The sequence below is a fragment of the Amphibalanus amphitrite genome, unplaced genomic scaffold (assembly GCF_019059575.1).
Source record: "Amphibalanus amphitrite isolate SeventyFive unplaced genomic scaffold, NRLGWU_Aamphi_draft 000630F_arrow, whole genome shotgun sequence".
Taxonomy (NCBI): Eukaryota; Metazoa; Arthropoda; class Thecostraca; order Balanomorpha; family Balanidae; genus Amphibalanus; species Amphibalanus amphitrite.
The window spans coordinates 231563-250109 of NW_024882124.1; the positions used below are offsets into that span (position 1 = coordinate 231563).

Below are 18547 nucleotides of genomic sequence, written 5' to 3' on the forward strand. Positions count from 1 at the left end.
TACTCTCCCGCAATACACGACTGCGACATGAAACTGCCGTACCACACTGTGTGATCACTGGTCAGGCTACCGGCAACGTGCGTGGTTAGGAAGATATCTTTCAAGCTAATAATAATTATGAAAACAATAACAGACTCATCGAGGAACATTTTGGTAGCATGCGTAGAGCATTATAAGTGCCCTGACCGTTACAAACATATCATCAATAGGTGATTAGTTGTTGGTGCCTGAACTCACAGCGTCTGCCACAGCCTGAGGACATTGTCGTTTCCATCACGGACAATGATGGTGGGCGGCGGGCGTGGGGACATCATTGCACGTGATTGGCTCTAATTTCCGACCAGTGTTTGGACAATCAGCCTCATTTCAGGGGTGATTGAGGGCGACACTGCGAAATTTGGGCCGAAATCTAATACGAAATCGGTGAATCATCCCCTCTCGGCACTGGGCAATCCTAATAAAAGCCAATTTGACGCCCCTGCTCACCGCAGGTCGTAGAAGTGATTTATCGGACGGCTCACAGACAGGAGAAACGAGCTCACAAAAGACGCAGCGTATAAGGCTGATGATGCGTCAGATCGAGCTCTGGAGACACAAGTTCTTCTTATGCAGATATTTAGGTAGGTAATTCAATTGTGGCTCGAACAAGCACATATATAATATGTATGTTTTATCAGTAATAATATCATGTAACAAGTAAAACACATGCTACAACAATGGTGCAAAACATTCGGAACAGGACATGTATTTTTATGATGATGCTGGTAATTATGATGATTATGATGATGTCGATGAGTGAGCTTTGATACTCGAAGTAGTGCTGTGAAACTAGATAGTTTCTTGGCGATTCCGAACGTTGCATTAAGTTGCGTTGCGTTTTCATTACGTTGCAAAAGGAGCGGATATTTGACCTCGAGATGAGTTTGATGAATAAATCTGTTTCATTGAATATAACAGTAATCATACTTATTTGTTACAAACAATTAAACATGTAGTTAATTGTTTTCTCTGTGCTCCGCAACATCGCTCACAGTGGGACAGAGTGCGACTCAGGTAAAGTCAGGCCACTCTAAGCCCCCAGGTCAATAAAGAGAACATAGGTCCTATAGCATTTTATATGCATTAGCCCTCGCCGGCACAGGGGGGGGGGTGATGCAACCCCCCTACAAGTTTTTTGCAAATAACTCGCGTAAAAAGCGGCCGATCGCAGCGAAACTTTCAGTATCCTCGCATTAATTAATTTTACACATACCCTAAAAATTTCATGTCCCTGACATAAATGACCTTTACCTGTGACCTACTTTTCGAGACCATGTTTGGCCGGAATCGCGATTGGCGCATGTCGGCTGGCATAAGCTGCGCGTTTGCAGTCTTTTCGTGGTTTCAAGCGTTCAAACGTGTGAGTTGATGTTGCTCCTATGCATTAGGTTGGATGTCAAGGTCACCTGAAGGCCAGGTCAGGTCATTGACCTTTGATGTCCTTGGTCCACTTATTCGAGTTTTACATGTTTTTAGGCTAGTTTTTGGAGCTGAATTCCAATTTAGCAGCCATTTGAACATTTACGAAGTAGCTTTGGTGCCTTCGTAACATGTTACGAAGCTGTCAGAGGCGGTTGACACGTATTACAAATACCCGGCAGAACCCCTACTGGTTGAACTGACCTGACCTGACCCGACCTGGCCCAAATGCACAAAGTCATCATCTGTGATCAAAACTAACATGGTATTCGTGACCAGCACCCCGAAAACCCTATAGCAATCACACTTTACGATGATATAACAGGTCCCGATTTTCCCGACTTTTGGTTCATTGACCTGACCTGGAAGGTCAACCGATGACCTAGAACCCTAGAATCGGGTGTCATCGGCTTCCTCTCGTCACGGGCAACACGCTCGTTTTTCCGCGAAGCTTTAGCTCGATCAGGGGCCAAACGCAGTGTGCCGTCGAAGGACGCAAAGTGGCCTGTGCCGGCGAGTGTTAGATAGCCATCGTATCATTTGGTGAACGGTTGGCTAGCACAGTCATCAAAAGAAAATTTTTGATTTGCTTAGCGATAGGTAAGAGGTAGAGTAGAAACAATTGTTGAAACAGATAGCAAAAATATTATTTTTTTGAAAACTATCTCTGCCTAGCAATTAATTAGATAATGATGCTGCAGTAGATGGAGTTGCAGCGTTGATTCGGGGAGACTGTTCACCATAGACGTCGCTGGGCGCTGAATCATATGATGGATCAGCCAATCATGTTGGTGGCAGCGATGCAGTATATTCCTCTAGAGTGACCGTTTCAGCCGAACGATACATCTTCTCGATGTGAATGAAATGTCCTCAGCTGGCTGTCGTTAATCATAAATAACCAACAGCGAGCGATGATAGCCAACTGGTGCGTATGGCAGCCACGTGGGAGCGGCGACCACATTCAATCATTATGGATCGCAGTATATGCGGTCATCACTCAGTCCTCAGGTAACCGTGTAGCGCGTCCGCTGGCCAGCCGCCCAGTGCTCCATCAGTGGTTTTCTGCCTTACCCAGGGACATTGGTGCAACCATGACCCATTCAGTCTCTATGGCTTCTAATCTATTACGGCAAATTGGACAAGTGCATGCACACATTGACGACCAGACCCTAATATTTGCGTCTTTCGCCTGGTCTATGGACGCCGTTTCTTATTCCACGGTCGCCAGGGAGCCGCCGCCACCTCGGCGTCGCCGCGGTGACGGCGCGCGTCGCGCTCGCGCGCCGTCGGTCTCGACTCGACGGCGTCGACGTTCCGTCAGTGGCGCGCCGACGTCGGCGGCGATGGGAGGTGCGTCGGCGGCGCGCGCGGCCCGGCCATGAAGCTGCGCGTGGTGCGCACGTACACGTCGTGGCCGGTGTCGGCCGTGTGGACGACTGTGTCGGTGGCGGTGGCCGTGCTGGCCGCCTACAGTTTCCTGCAGCCGGCCTGGTTCGTGGGCGCCGGCCGGCGGCCGCACCTGGCGTTCGGCGCGCTGGCCGTGTGCTACCTGAACGCCACGGCCGGCGGCGCTGCGGCTGCGGCGCGCTGCTCACCGCACGGCCCCGGCGCCTCGGCCGTCTGGCAGGTCACGGCCGTGCTCTGCGGCGGCGGCTGCGTCATGCTGGCCGTCGGAGCGCTCGTCTCGCTGGCTCACGGCTTCCTCAGCACCCACGTGTGGCGCAGGAAGGCCTCCATGGTGGCTGCCTACGTGCAGGCAGCCGCAGGTAGGCTACAGGGCGCACTGTGCGCACGACGTGACGATAGGACCCCAGTCTCGTACCCTGTATCCCTGTCTGACGAGACAAAAGATCACAAACTGACCCTGAGTGTTTGTCGAGCTGTGTGAATGTTGAGTCGTTGATGTTCCAGGACTACGACAGATGTTTGATGCCTGGATGATTGAAAAGATCGCATTTTTCCACAAAAAGTGCTTTTTACGGTTTGGCAAACCTCGTGAAAACATGAAGTCAATGGGAGCCATGATCACATTCCCAATCTAAAAACGTCACCTAAACGTGACAGGCGGTCGAGAATCTGATTGTTTTTAGCCGCCTGTCAAAGTTATTCGGAAAAGTTTTGAATGTGCTGAGTTTCCCAGTACAGTACTGTGATATGTCAGTTGTGCTGGCTGTGGCTTACATCCAGAAAATTATTTGACCTTACGACAGTTTTACGGATAAACTTGGACAGGGACTGACCTTTTGTGATGCTGTAACGGTCAGACGGTGCCTCCATCTTTGAGTGACAATATGATATGGGTGTATGCTCAAAGTGCATACATTCTTGATGGTTTGTATCCGCTAGGCAACTGTTAACAAGATGTTTATCATTGATTTATCGCTGATGCTGACACATCATATTAGCATTGAGCTATAGGAAATATTCCATGGTGCACACAAAATACATTGTTCAACCAATTGATAAGCTATTTCAACGCCTTGGGTGCCTTTTAATCTATCAAATTATCAAATTATCTAATCTATCAAATTAGATAACAATCAAGGAAGGTCAACAGATACGTGTTTCTCGAATCTGGAGGATGGAGTCGGATAAGGCCATCGCTGAACCCTTCCCAGCCCTGCCGTGCGCCGCGAGCGGTGCCATGATTGGGACCTGTGCAGGCCTCAGAAGGTCCCAGCCGGCTGTGGCATGCTGGCTTTACGACCTGCTGTCGGGCGGCCCTGATTACGCTGATGACATGGCATGCATGGCCCGGCCGGAGCCGGCGGGAATTGTATGTCATGTGTCAACAGCCGCGCACACACCGCGCGGCCGGCAATCACCAGCCGCCAGAAATTAGCGCAAAGGTCAGGGGTTACCCTGTCAGGAATGGACCTAATCATCTGTCTCGAGAGTACAATTTGGCAGTCGGTTTGATATATAGTAACCATCGGTGTCATTTAGAAGTGCATAACTGTCAGAAATGATCTGATATGAAGGTATGTACCGGTGGAGTCTGCTGAAATGGAGAAATATGCCCATATGTATGAGAGTGAAACGGCTACACTTTCCATGTAATCGAAAACATTAATGGTTTTATTTGCTTTCACGTTAAATATTTCCTTTGACATTAGTTTCCATACTTATATTAACGGTGTTCAATTTATCATTACAATCAAACCAGTAGGTAGGAGTGCTAACTGCTAAGCCTAGCTATTTCAATCTACTGTTATTTTTAGTGTCTTTTTCAATCCACCATGAAACTAAGAATTCGCTTCTCATGGATTTTATACAGCTCATGTTGACCACATCAAAAGTCCAAAGAAAGACATGTGTACCTATCATACTCAGCAACCGATACATTTCAATTTACACAGCCAAAACAATCCATTATGCAGCATGAATACTAACAGAACGATTTCATGCATTGCAAATTGGCCGGCAGAAGAGGTGATTACCATTAAGCAATGCTTGAACGAGGCCGGTATGGTTCCAAGACGGTCTCCCATAATCTATTCCATTAGTTCTGAGATGGAGGTGATCTCGAACGCAGTTCCGGCTGAAGGTCGAAAGAGAAGCTAAACAATAATAATTACAAGTAATCGTGGTAAAATCTCGAGAGTCATATCATGGGCCTTCATCATTGCAAAAATTGTTTAACTCAATGTGAATGATGGAAAATTTTCCTATTCTGAGGTCAAATTGGTGCACCCAATCCGATCACATTATGCTCTCTGGGCACTATTTTTCTGCAGACCGGAAACTAATTGCACTGTCGACGCGCTCGTTTGAGTCGTTTTTCACACGCCCGGTGCACTATGATAAACTACCCTTCTACTGAGGAAGATTCATAACGCAATAAACACAAGCTTTTTCTTCGTCACTTTTGAGAACATTGAGCAACTGGGGTCATTATGCCGGTGCGTGCACTTCTCAAATTACCTACACTAACTTCAGTTAGCTAACGAGGCGCCTCGTTTCATAGAGAAAGTTGATCTAAAGACCAAATGGGGAACTGTAAGGAACAATCAAGCCAAAAGCGGCATTTGCCATTTACCTGCGGTCTTTACAGAACCTTCCCGCAGCTACACTGCCCAAGGTAAATATCACTGTGAAGTGATCTCAAATCCAAAGTTAAACCAGTATTTACAAGGTGTGGTTCTAGGCACCAAGTGACCGCTTTACAACTCTCTAATGAGGACGTCTTTCTCTCTCTCTCTCTCTCTCTCTCTCTCTCTCTCTCTCTCTCTCTCTCTCTCTCTCTCTCTCTCTCTCTCTCTCTCTCTCTCTCTCTCTCTCTCTCTCTCTCTCTCTCTCTCTCTCCCTCTCTCTCTGTCTCTCTCTCTTTCTCTGTCTCTCTCTCTCCCTCTTTCTCTCTCTCTCTCTCTCTCTCTCTTTCTCTCTCCCTCTCTCTCCTCTCTTTCTCCCTCTCTCTCCTTCTCTCCTTCCTCCCAATCCCTCACTTTGTAGCTTTATTTCGAGTATCTCACGCACAACTGCCGAGGTCCTCTCCCGCCAGTGAAGCGGCCAATTGGCATCAGAAGGCGCTGGCCAGGCCGGCCCGGCCGCATTTTGGCACGTGGACCACAATGTAAATAAACACAACGGAAACAGTGACGACGGCGCGGCATTGGAATAATCAATACCGACTTGGCGAGACGCGTAGTTTATGCGGTAATGAATACTGATGCAGGGGCTCTGAAGAGACCGCAGCTTCTTAAATCATAGCGAAGGCCCATTCAGAGTAAGTTAAGCATGTTTGGGTTAGCACACTGTGTGTAGAGATGGGTAATAATGAGGTTATCGGCTGTTTTGGACGGTTTCCAGCCCAACGAATCGATTTGAATCACTGGCCTGGAATGAATGCGTTACAGGAACTGCAATTCACAGCTGATCAAAGCTGATCAGCGCTCATTGTTTTGTTTTCAGTTCCTGCCAGTACCTATATTATATTTTGTATTAGGTAATGATAATTTCCGATTTTAATTAGCCAAAAATGGTCAGAATACCTTTGTGGTGTTCTATTCCAGCTTTCCAGCGACGTCTTCCATTAACTACATTGTAATCATGGCCCACTATCTCCGGTGCATCAATGGCTGGCGAGTGGCATTTATGTAAGACCATTACAGCGTGATTTACTTCGCATTGAAAAAAAATATATTTTAGGTGCATCAAAGCTTCGAAGCGCACCAGAACTCCACACCAATTGTTATTTCACCCACCATATGTTTTCGAACGGAGGTAAATCACTATTCTGAACTGCTCCATGGTACAAATCGGCTTTAAATGATCTGGCAAATCGATTTGGTGTTCCGGAGCCTGACAGTGTCGGTCCCCTAAATGAAGCCCCGGCGCTCGGTATTGGCTGATTTCTGTCCACGACAAGCCGTCCCGAACAGACGCTGCACGGCCGTGATCAGATAATGGTGGCGCGGTATGTCTCCTCAGGACAGCGGTGACGGCCGATCGGCGCCCGTCCATCGGACGATTGAGGCAGCTCGGCTGATAGCATCGGCCGTCAACTGTCAGGGCGTGTCACTGACCGTGCTAGAATGACATCGTTTATATGATTAATGCACCACCGTTATATTTGCGACTACAGTTCATTCGATGTTTCCAGCTTTATGTTAATGGTATAAAACGACAATTAAGAGCGTAAGCTTCATAAACACAAACGAAGTGATAGTATCTGATAAAGTCAGGTGGCGCGGTAGCTTGGGCACCAATTCAATGTTCATGACAGAATAATTATTACGGTCGCAATATGACGGAATCCATCTCTCCATGCATCGCATGTTAGTCAAATGACTGACAAACACAATTGATTTTATCTTGTGCCAAAAGGTGATTGAAGTGCAATATAAATTGCAAAACATGTAAACCATCAACAAAACATGCGACTGAATAGTTGCTATAGCCATTACAAACCAGTATAACGCCTTTTGGGGCGACTAACGGAGCGAGCGAGAGGGTGGGCCTTGCACGTGCGAAATTGCGAGGGGGTACCTCCAACTGACTTGTGCACGGCACCCTACTAACCGGTCTCTAGCGATGTGCCAAATTTGGGCGCAATTGGCCCAGCCGTTCTCGAGATCTGGAAGCGGCACCCTGCACGTGCGCACGTGCAGAAAGGGTCCCAACTGACTTGTGCACGGCACCCTACTAACTGGTCCCTAACCGTGTACCAAATTTGAGCGCCATCGGTCCAGCCGTTCTCGAGATCTGGAAACGACCCCTGCACGTGCGCACGTGCAACAGCGCCCCAACTCTGGCACATGGATATGCAGTGCCTAGTGGGTGCCTACCTACATGCCAACTTTCAGCGCAATCGGCCAAGTAGTTACCGAGATATTGCAACAATTACAAAACGGACACCTCTTCGTTTTGCACGTGGCACGTGCATAAGGGGTCACCCACATGCATCAGGAATAGTCCAATACTTGGTAGAAGGAATGAAGCTACCCTACGAAAATTACCGCGTGTAAATCGGTCAAGTGGTTGCTGAGGTATAAGCCTCGCAAAGGCGTGACCACGGCCGGCCGGCCGGCCGGCCGGCCGCTCATATTTAGAAATTTCCGTTAATCTAAGGAAAGACTACGCTCGCATCGCTCGCTCCGTAACCAGTATAACGCCTTTTGGGGCGATTAACGGAGCGAGCGAGAGGGTGGGCCTTGCACGTGCGAAATTGCGAGGGGTACCTCCAACTGACTTGTGCACGGCACCTTACTAACCGGTCTCTAGCGATGTGCCAAATTTGAGCACAATCGGCCCAGCCGTTCTCGAGATCTGGAAGCGGCACCCTGCACGTGCGCACGTGCAAAATGGGTCCCACCTGACTTTTGCACGGCACCCTACTAACTGGTCCCTAACCGTGTACCAAATTTGAGCGCAATCGGTCCAGCCGTTCTCGAGATCTGGAATCGACCCCTGCACTTGCGCACGTGCAGCAGCACCCCAACTCTGGCACATGGATACGCATTGCCTAGTGGGTGCCTACCTACATGCCAACTTTCAGCGCAATCGGCCAAGTAGTTACCGAGATATTGCAACAATTACAAAAGTGACACCTCTTCGTTTTGCACGTGGCACGTGCATAAGGGGTCACCCACATGCATCGAGAATAGTCCAATACTTGGTAGAAGGAATGAAGCTACCCTACAAAAATTACCGCGTGTAAATCGGTCAAGTGGTTGCTGAGATATAAGCCTCGCAAAAGCGTGACCACGGCCGGCCGGCCGCTCATACTTAGAAATTTCCGTTAATCTAAGGAAAGACTACGCTCGCTTCGCTCGCTCCGTAATTACCTTATATTTTACATTAACACGTAACACGCTAGTAACACGTCGTTTCCATGTGTTTCAGTGGTGCCCTCACTGCTAGGAGTAGTGCTCTTCCCCCTGGGACTGGGCTGCTCGTTCGTGAGGACAGAGTGCGGGCCCGAGTCCACCGTGTACAGCTCGGGACACTGTGAGGTGGCCTGGGGCCTGGTGCTCTTCATCTTCACACTACTGGTCAGCGTCTACTGCCCCATCCTGGCGCGCTTCACCGTCGTCAAGGAGTACATGCCAGAGTACTATTCCAACTTGAACTATTTGTAGTGCCGGCTCTGAGTCGTGTTTCCGTGATAACGCTCATATGACACGGAGATGCCCGATGGATTATCGGTGATAAATCTATTCGTGTTTCTACGCACCGATGTGTCCGTGTTTGTGAGTAGGTGTCGTATGCCTGGGGCGCTATGTGTGTGTGTCAGGGCTACGCCAACCTTGCGTGTGAGCTGTAGAAAATGTGTGGGAGCCGGTGGTAAGTGTGCCGCCGGGTGCGGGCCGTGCGTGCTGTGCGTGCGATTCACAGCGCGGCCGTAATCCTATTGGTCGGGACGTAAATCGACGCGGAGCCGGCGCCGGTTCTGTCGAGAGCCGGCACCGACGGACGCGGAATTAATTCGGCCGAATTCTCCGCCCGCGCCGTGAGAAATGGTTCGGCCGGACGTCGACGCGCCGAGGAATCTGCATCGTTAATCGCCGGCGCGGCACCGGCCGAGTTTTTCTTCTGGTCGGTGTCGACGGATCAAGTGGCAGAGAGCGATCGGAGGCCGGCCACAAGGCAAAGGTGCCACCGCGGGGTGTTGTGAAACTGGACGAGATTCGGTGGCTTGAGGGATGTAAAATATGCAACGGGAGGAGCTAACGTGCACTGTTCAATCCACGCACTGATAATTGCTCTTCAAACTGTTGTGATAAGCTCCGCACGGAGTGCTTCATGTCGTATTTTGATAAACTGCTGACGAATACTCAGTACAACAGTGCAGTCGCAGACATCTTGTCTACCATCAGCCTCGCATCTCTACGTCTCGTCTTTTACTCTCAGCTTCGATTCTCAGATATGGAGGCATATGGCGCCTATAAATATTCTGACGGCCGGCAATTTGCAATGAGTATGCTATCTGGTGTGCAATATTTGTGCAATTGGTGTCATGCGTATTGCATAATTCATGACGGCTGATCTGGACGGCGCCGCCGACGGGCCCGTCCTGGTCCGCAGCTCGGCAGACGGATGTTCTCAGCTCAGATTGTGTGGAATCGGCGGGATGCACGGTGCTGGACTTCGCTATGCAACGAAATGGCCTCGATGCCTGCGTCGTTTTAGATGTTTTGTTTTACGCAACGTACATGTGCTCATATCTGGTCTAGACTAAGTCGGTCGGCCATCTTCTCATTCCTTAAAAGAAAAAAAAAATGTTAAACGCATACGACTGTGCGAAAATCTATAATGCCTCAATCATTTCGTTTCATTTAGTGATTACAATTGTCTTTATAGATGTCCAATGAGCGTATTCGAATAAAATTATTTGAAAACAAATAGCTAATTGTCATTTATGGCGCCGGAATTTCAAACTTCTAGTCGCTAGACGCTAGCTCTTTTATTCCAGTGACCCGGTTAAGTTTCATTTTGGCACGACGATGGAGAGAGCCTTGCCCGAGCCTGGTCTGTGTGTATGTAAAGCACGTGGCGTGTGCTATGTGACGTTGGGGCACGGTCTGTATGCTTACCCTGCAGGGTCAAAAACACAACTGTGTCTCGAACGGACATAATGCATCTTTGTACCAAATACATATTGTTGTCATCATATTGCCTGTTTATGGGATGGCGTCACCAGCAGCATAGGGCGCACAGCCGAAGGTAAAAGGCTGAATGAGCGCTGTCCACGTGCTGTATTTGACCATCTATCGGGCTCTTTGTGCGCACACTCCAGTCGCCGTCTGCCGTGAGCCGCCGGCTAACAAATGACCGCTGTCAGACCATCGAGCCGTTCAACTCCACGCCGTCAGAGGTGACGAACGCGCGTGCCGAGCGCAGCCGTCTTCTCCGCGCGCACGGGCGCCGGACGTGTGGTCAGGCACTGACCGCGTCCCCTGGTAGGGAAGATCGGGGTTCGAGAGCCGACAGTCGACTGCCGCCGGGCAGTGGTCGCCGGTCGGTCCAGTCCACTGACCGGCGGCGGCTCTGAACAGTCGCTGATTGGACGTGAGCTGGGGATCAGATAGCGGGGACTCGGAATCACTCCTCGACTCGCGTCCCCTCGTCTCTCCGCGTCTGATCTCTCCCCGCGGAGACGACATCTGGCGCTCCCACCTCGGCGCGTGACTCAGACGGCGCCGACCGGCACCCCTGCGTGACGTCACCGACCATCCATCACGGCCACTTCTGCTGATCAGCCGGTGACGTCAGCGGCAATAACCGGCAGATTACGTCACACCTCCCCACCGTTTAATTATGCACCCCGTCCGCGAACCGCCGGCCGGCCAATCTTGGGTCGGAGTCGCTGGCCGCCGCTCTCAATCATCGCCGACCCCTCGGCGGCGCGGCGCGCGGCGTCACTTCCATTTGCCCCCGGGGCACAGCGCACAGAGAATCCCACAAAGGTCTGTCCGGGGACACTGATTGAATCACCTGAGAGCTCGGTCACGCGACGTCTGATTGTCGGCTGGTTAGCGCTTCCCACGGGGCTGCGGCGGCGGCGAGACGCGCGCCTGGTCAGTGGGGTCAGCCACAATGGGATTAGCCGCGCCCGGCCGGCGCGCGCCCCCGCCCGGCGCCTGTTGTCAGGACTCGATCGATGCGCCCTTCTAAAGAGCTAAATTCGGTCGTCCCATTCAGGACGAATCACGAGCACGGTGCCCTTTGAGCTCTGGCAGGCCAGTGACCAGCGAGCCTCTCTTCTTGCCCAGGATTCCGAGTCGGGCGGACAGCTGAAATTCACAGACGATTGTCATTTGACCAGTCATGGATTTCGCACGGCGACAGTTAAAATCAGACTGCAGAACGGCAGTCAGCAATCACAACCGGGACCGAGCAATCTTTTTATTTCTGACAGTCTTTGGCCGTCCAAATGTCTTTATGGAGGCCGTCCAATAAATTCCCGGCTGCATAGCGGATTGGAAATTGTTCGTTCCGCTGCGACCAAATGCAGACGTTACCATGCGGCACCTATATCATCAGGATTTATCGACATCGCTGGCCAAATCATGGCCTGAGCTATTGCACATTCCCCGATAATGCGACACGCTTTTCTACATTATCATGTATAGCTGTCACTACGCTACGAGTATGTCATTGACAATCCGAGGTGATTTACAGCGCCAACTTCGCTTTAGTCTCGATCCGACACTCCCGAAATTGGGCAGCGTGGACAGAGAGCTATAGTTCAGCCGCGGATCTCGTCCTCTGCTGTTTTGACCTCAATAAAGCGCATAAGAATAACTGAAATTTAATTATTTTTCAATTCAACGTGAATTGCTACATCGTGATGGTTTGTCTTGTGATTTATTTAGTGTTACATTTTATTTGGGCATGTCTCGCAAGAATGTTCTCCAACCCAAAGAGGTTTTTCTCTGGTCTGACAGACACATCCGCTAGATCAAACAATATTCCTTATTTACATACGACCCTCCGTCCTCTCCCTCGTGCGTCCCGCTGCCTCAGCCGCTAAGAGCAGCTCATCTAACGCCGTCTTCTCTGGCTGTCGGCGCGTGGCCTGCCTCCTTCCCGGCCATCGGAAGACGCCCTGCAACGGAAGACTTCCGGCCCGCCTAATGAGTCGGGCCCGGTAAATGGCCTGCTGGAGCGACGCACCGCGGCGGTGGCGGCGTTACTTAGCCGGCCCATATGCGGCTCCCCGCGGCCCCGGCCCGGGCGGGCCGACCGCCAACCGCGCCCGCTGCTGCACGGGTCGTGTGTATCAATTGGAGCCTGATAGCGACAGAGAGCGTGATGGATGGCGTGTCACTCAGGACAAGCCGGTGGCATGGCAGCGCGCTGCTCGCTAAAGACAGGTCGCCAATGCTGAGAGGTGGACACGATACGGACATGTACTAATTGTGCGAGATAGAGCTTCGGGGTATTACCGTTATCGGAATCGTAACTTGATTGTTCGATTGAGTATAGTATGATCGTGTTAGCTTTTCTCATGGTGTATAAAATCATTAATGCTTTTTATTTAAACATCAAAGATTTTTAAAGTCATGAGCGATCACATTGTGTCACTAATAAGTGATAAGAAACACACATACTGTTTTATGTTTTCCTAGATCCATCAAAGCCTACCAATCGCCCTCACCGTTGCTATTGTCGACATGACAGGCCGTCAATCCGCTCTCCCGTGAGGGCGGCGGTCAGGAGTGTGGGCCGCCACCTCGGGGGTATTGTCTGCTGTCTGTGTGTGTAAATCCCGGCAGACAAAGTCCAGCAAAGCGGCAAAGCCTGCCGGTAATGGCCAGGCCGTGTCTGGGGAGGAGGCTGAGCGGGACACCCCACGGCTGAACGCGCCGTCTGCCGTCCATAGAGGAACACGGTCTGCCGGGGACGGCACGGGAGCTGAGGGGAGGGACCAGCGCGTGTGGCTCACAGGGCGCATGATGAGAACTGCGAAGGCACTGGACAGCTGTAGGCATAAGTAAAAGTGAGGAAAGTCGGATTAAAAAATTCGAGACTCTGTTACTTGAGGCTCCAAAAATGATCCTGGTCGAGATAAAACAATACAAAATGTTATCATTTATTCATCGTCAACGGATCCTTTGTCCAAATCGAATAAGAAAATGATGTTAACACAAATAAGTGTGGAGCGCAAACAAAACGATTGAAAATGACAACAGTAGTGAGATAATAACTGAGGATAATAGCTGAATAACTGAGGTAACCAAAGAGATTTTACACGACCCTTTATCACATAATGGATATCACCGGATTCAAGCACTTATAAATCACAGAACGGTGATTACAGGCACAATACACTAAGGACGTACGCGCCTTCGTGTCGGTTCGATCATTTCGCCGTTTCGCTGATTTTACTGGTGACCTTTGAGACGGCCTGTTTGAGCGAGCGGACGCTCTTCCGGGAGGCGGCACTGCGCGTGGAGAGGGCGCTCGATTTGCGCGTGGCTGAAGTCCGGGAGGTCACCGAGCCGCGGGAGCGCGCGGTCAGGTCGCCGCCGGAGGTGCGCGATCGGTCGCCGCGCGGGCTCACCTCAGTGGAGCGCGCTCCCTCGGCGCGCACAAACGACGAGTAGGGCCGCGGCAGAACGTAGTTGGGCTCGTCCAGGTGTTTGTTGTGCTTCAGCTGGCGGCTGATCTCGTACTCGAGCCGCTCGCCCAGCTGGCACATGCGCACGTCCAACGTGAGCAGGACACTGTTCTCCAGCAGGCCGGCCAGCAGCGCCTCGCCGCCCTCCTCGCCCAGCTGGTTGTTGGTCAGGTTCAGCGACTGCAGGCTGGTGTTGAGGGTGAACATCTCGCCCAGCGCGCGGCACGTCTCCGGACCCAACAGGCACATGGACATGGTGACCGTCTGCAGGACGGTGTTCTGACACAGCGCCCGGCAGAGCACCACGCCGCCACCGTCAGACAGCTTGTTCATGCTGATGTTGAACGTCTTCAGCGTCTGGTGGCTGGATATGCTGTGTGCTAGACATTCGGCGCCCTCGGGACCGATTTTGTTATTCATAATGTCAAAGGTTTCAAGCGCCGGTAATGATTTAATTAGTTTTGATATGGCCTTTGCACCTAAGTTTTCAATTTTGTTGTGAGAAAGATCCAGAATTTTCAAGTTTTGATGGCCCTCTAGAGCGAAAAGGAGAGTCAGTGCCCTTGGATCATCAACAAGTGATCGACGAAGGCGAAAAATGGTCAGCTGCGGTTTATCCTTCAAAGCCTTTCCCAGGTCTTCACAGTCCTTCTCTGTAATTTGGAACAGATTCCAGGCAAAGTTGTGACCACATTCCTTCGCACTGTAGGAAAGGTCAAGTTCCGTAACATTGGTCAAAACGGATAGCACCGAAGTGAATTGCAAACACTGACAATCTTCAGGTGGCATTAATGGATTTTCAGAGTCTTCCTCATCCTCATCGGCATTGTGATAGTACAAGTGAACCGGATTCACTTTGTTCTTCTGCCAGAGCTGCTCTATTTTTAGTAACTTCACAAACGGCTGACAGATCTTCAGCTGCTCCATGAGCTCATCCAGGTCATCGGTACTGGGATGAAATCGTTGAATGCATTTTTGCACATGCCGTTCGATGAATGCCCGGCGCCAACTATTCTCATACTTCTTTATGTCGATTACTTCTCCAGCAGCCTTACAACAACGCATCCAATACGCTTCTTCCGGTATGTATTTCGCTTGAACGGCAAGGGGGAGAGTGGTCGGCAACATTTCCAGAACCACTTCACGGTCTTTATCATTCAGTTCATCAATGATCGGATTTTCGGCAAAGTTATTTGCAAGTACTTGCAAACATTTCATCCGAAGGGTCGGTATCAAATTTTTGTCCCATTTTTCATCTTCAGAACGCATGCATCGTTCAAGAAGTATTTGCTTTTTCTTAGAGTTAGGAGGAAACAAACCTTGGCTCGCCATGGCTTCACAACTTCCTGTAATCAATGGAAGCACTTAATCCACTTGTATGGCGTAAACTTAATTTGTGCTGCACTTAAAAACTAGTTTTCTGCACCCATGAATGCATACACAAAGACTGCTCACGTAGAAATGGACATGGAAACCAAGAAAAGCAAGCCCGGTGGCGTTTTGTTGCCATGGCAACGGCAGCGGGCGCACCGATGCTCGGCGAATTGATCAAACAGCGGCATCCAGCGGCATCTACCTAATTACGAAATATCTAGACGGGCATGTCCGCCGGCACCTCTTTGCATCTGAATGCCGAATGGGGATAAAAACCCCTTCCTTTATTTCCAGGCATAGGTCAGAGCTGTATAAGTGCCTACTTGCGGTTTGCAAAAAGTTGATTGTTGCTCATTGAAACTGCATTGCAGCGAGAGTCAATTGCCAATCACTTAATAAAAAGATGATAAATGACATGATCTCCCCTACAAAAGAATACATCCTACATCATTCCCATAACGAGATGTTCTCATCGCTCTTGGACATGGCTGCTTGTTATTGCTCATATGGAATTGGTATAGGTAGGTAAACGATTGTAAAGAAGATTGATATACATGTCCCTTACGCTTGCTGTTCGCAATAGCCCGACTCACTGTTTGAGATTCTTGGCCTTTGCTCACTCTTCAGCTTTGGTAGAAATTAGATATGAGGAGCGACTGAATTATTGCGCCTTATCGTGTTAAAGCCATCACAGCTCTGGTTAGTGGGATGATATACGCTTGGGTAATTTATGCTCCTCAAGCCACTTTAAATCGTTTGAAGACACTTCGTTCAAAACACTTGCTGTAAGTGCCTGTCCAGCATAGTTGCATTAAACGCCGCGCCTTTGATGTGATAGTAGAAAACACTGTTGAATATCACAAGCTTGTAAACAAGCTCGTTAGGATTTTGATCAAATTATGAATGACATTAACTCAAAGATATTCATTGCGGCATAACATCATTAGCTTGTTCTCTTGGCTAGGTAGAGTAGGTACCCTATAGGTATAGTTGCCGAATGCGACTAGTGACTACAGATAAATGTTCGAACGTAAATGTGTGAGAATATTATAATGCATTAAAATAATATCTAACATTTTTTGTACTGCAATTCAATCGAGCTTACAGACATAAAACAGCAGGTTTCTGATTTACATAATGTAAATCAGAAACAGAAAATTACAACATTACGTTTCTTATTTTTATTTTCCGCAGCTTGGTCAACTTTATTCGTTGAATAGAGTATCTTATGAAAAACGCGTTTATGGTGGCGGCTGTGGCCTGTGGGCAAATTTTGTTATATTGTTTGTGTTAACTTCTTTCGTCAAATCAAACCTCCACTTAACCTTCCAGGTGGTGAGGGGGGCATTTTTTGCCTCCCCTTTAGTTTTTTTCGATATGTATCTCCAGAACCGCTGCGCCGATCGTCACCAAACTTTCAGTATGAATAATAGCTTTTGAATAGCTTTTGCACATTGTGACCAAAAATGTTTCCAAAAGCTATGATAGGTTGGCTGCTAATGACGTCGGAGTGACGTCATTTCTGCCATTTTCGACCCAAAAAAAGGTTTCGCGGGAAGAGCTCTGTCAGGCTTTCCGTATAGCTTTAGAGATACAGAAAAATGTTTTCGCTGTAAAAGGTGTACAATTAACCTTCGCCCCAGTGGGGGGGGGGGCATATGTTACCACCCTGTCGCGTTGTTTGCGTGTGAATAAAAAACCGCGGCGCGTATCGCCGCGCCGCTTGGGGTAGCTTTTGGTACATCAATTTTGGACAATGTGTGAAATTTTTGACCCCAGGTCATGTCAGGTCAGGTCACCAGGTCAAGTTAACTGACCAAGCCTAAAAAAAAGTTTGCAATCATGTCCAGCCTGCAGTGTTTGTCAGAAAGGTTTTAAACTTGTAGGATTGGATGCTGTTATGGGCGCCTACAATTTGTATATCTCGGATTTTTTATATCCGTGACCTAAGGTCAGGTCAGTGGCGTGACCTTACCATTACAAGTCAATGGAGAAAAATGAAAATGCCTCTAGATCCGTGTGTACGCATCGGAACAGTCCAAATATTTCAGACTCACAATGATTTAGTCCACTCGTGATGACCAAGGTGTCATTTTTGCTGATAGCCTCTAGACAGGTCATCCGAGGTCACTTGAGGCTACAAACAGTTTTTTGCCAATAACTCGCGATTGGAACGAGATAGAACGCTGGGGATGGTCTCATTGTGTTTGTCTTGTTGAGTCGCATCGACTGATATGTAACATGACCTTTTCCGGTCAGGTCATGACCTTGACCTGAGGTCAAATTTTCAAGTTGACCTTTCAAGGTCAAATTATAGTTCATTCGACGCGTCTCGGCGAGAGGAACACGATTCTGGCAATAGAAATGTCGTGGCCTTTTGTAGTCCAAAGTTATTGTCGAAAAACACTTTTCGTAAAAACAGCTATTTTTGGAGTTTTTGCCCTCTGGAGGCTAAACCGTTGACCTGAGGTCAATATTGATTATGACCTTTTCAAAAGAAGAGTTCACAAGCTATCGTTTGCTGTTCCATGCGTTTTTCTAGCTACCATAGTTCCTGAGATAGCGGCATGTTTTCTGAAAAATATAATGACAATTGGCAAATTTTCACCTTTGATGACCTCTGGTGACCCCAATATTGCTCTAAGGTGAAAAATGACCGAAATACTTTCAAACGTACGCATTGAGAGCTATCGACTGCTTTTTACCGCGTCTTTCTAGCCCTCTTAGTTTTTGAGTTAGAGGTGGGTGGTAACATATGCCCCCCCTCACTAGGGCGAAGTTGGCTGAGACCGCCACTGGGGCGCGGGTTAACAGGGCTATAAAACTGCTATCACGGTTTTTTGAAATTTTTGGATTTTAACACCCAAAAATAAAAATAAAAGATTTTTTGAATATAACAGCCGACAAATCCAAAAACTTCTTTGAATTTCGAAAAAACGGAATACATATGAAGTCCCTACCACCTTCTATTCACCTACCAAATTTGAGATCGATACCTCTTTTTAGCCAAGTTTTAGCGAAAAAAAAAACTGTTCAAACTTGATGACGTCAAATTTTCAAACTCAATTGTTAGCAATTCTAGACCTTGTAGCGAAAAACTAAGACCACCATTAGACTGCCTGTGACGAGCTGCATCGAATCAATACCCAT

The 18547-nt window shown here is 48.9% G+C and overlaps 2 protein-coding genes across 2 annotated transcripts; one reads left to right on the forward strand and one right to left on the reverse strand.

Moving 5' to 3' along the window:
• Window positions 1-2783: 2783 nt before the first annotated feature.
• LOC122363601 (transmembrane protein 211-like) lies at window positions 2784-10570 on the forward strand. The gene is made up of 2 exons (XM_043333070.1): window positions 2784-3224; window positions 8803-10570. The coding sequence occupies exons 1-2, from the start codon at window positions 2837-2839 to the stop codon at window positions 9036-9038; spliced, it is 624 nt and encodes a 207-aa protein (XP_043189005.1). The 5' UTR covers window positions 2784-2836; the 3' UTR covers window positions 9039-10570.
• Window positions 10571-13479: 2909 nt separating this feature from the next.
• Window positions 13480-15501, reverse strand: LOC122363611 (dynein regulatory complex subunit 5-like). The gene has a single exon (XM_043333092.1). It carries the CDS (start codon window positions 15353-15355, stop codon window positions 13766-13768), a length of 1590 nt encoding a protein of 529 aa, XP_043189027.1. The 5' UTR covers window positions 15356-15501; the 3' UTR covers window positions 13480-13765.
• Window positions 15502-18547: the final 3046 nt, after the last annotated feature.

Excerpts from the sequence above, each read along its gene's own strand:
- LOC122363601 (XM_043333070.1), top strand. The coding sequence starts at position 2,837 with ATGAAGCTGCGCGTGGTGCGCACGTACACGTCGTGGCCGGTGTCGGCC. Across the intron at positions 3,225-8,802 it reads CTACGTGCAGGCAGCCGCAG|TGGTGCCCTCACTGCTAGGA; the intron begins GTAGGCTACAGG and ends CATGTGTTTCAG.
- LOC122363611 (XM_043333092.1), bottom strand. The coding sequence starts at position 15,355 with ATGGCGAGCCAAGGTTTGTTTCCTCCTAACTCTAAGAAAAAGCAAATA.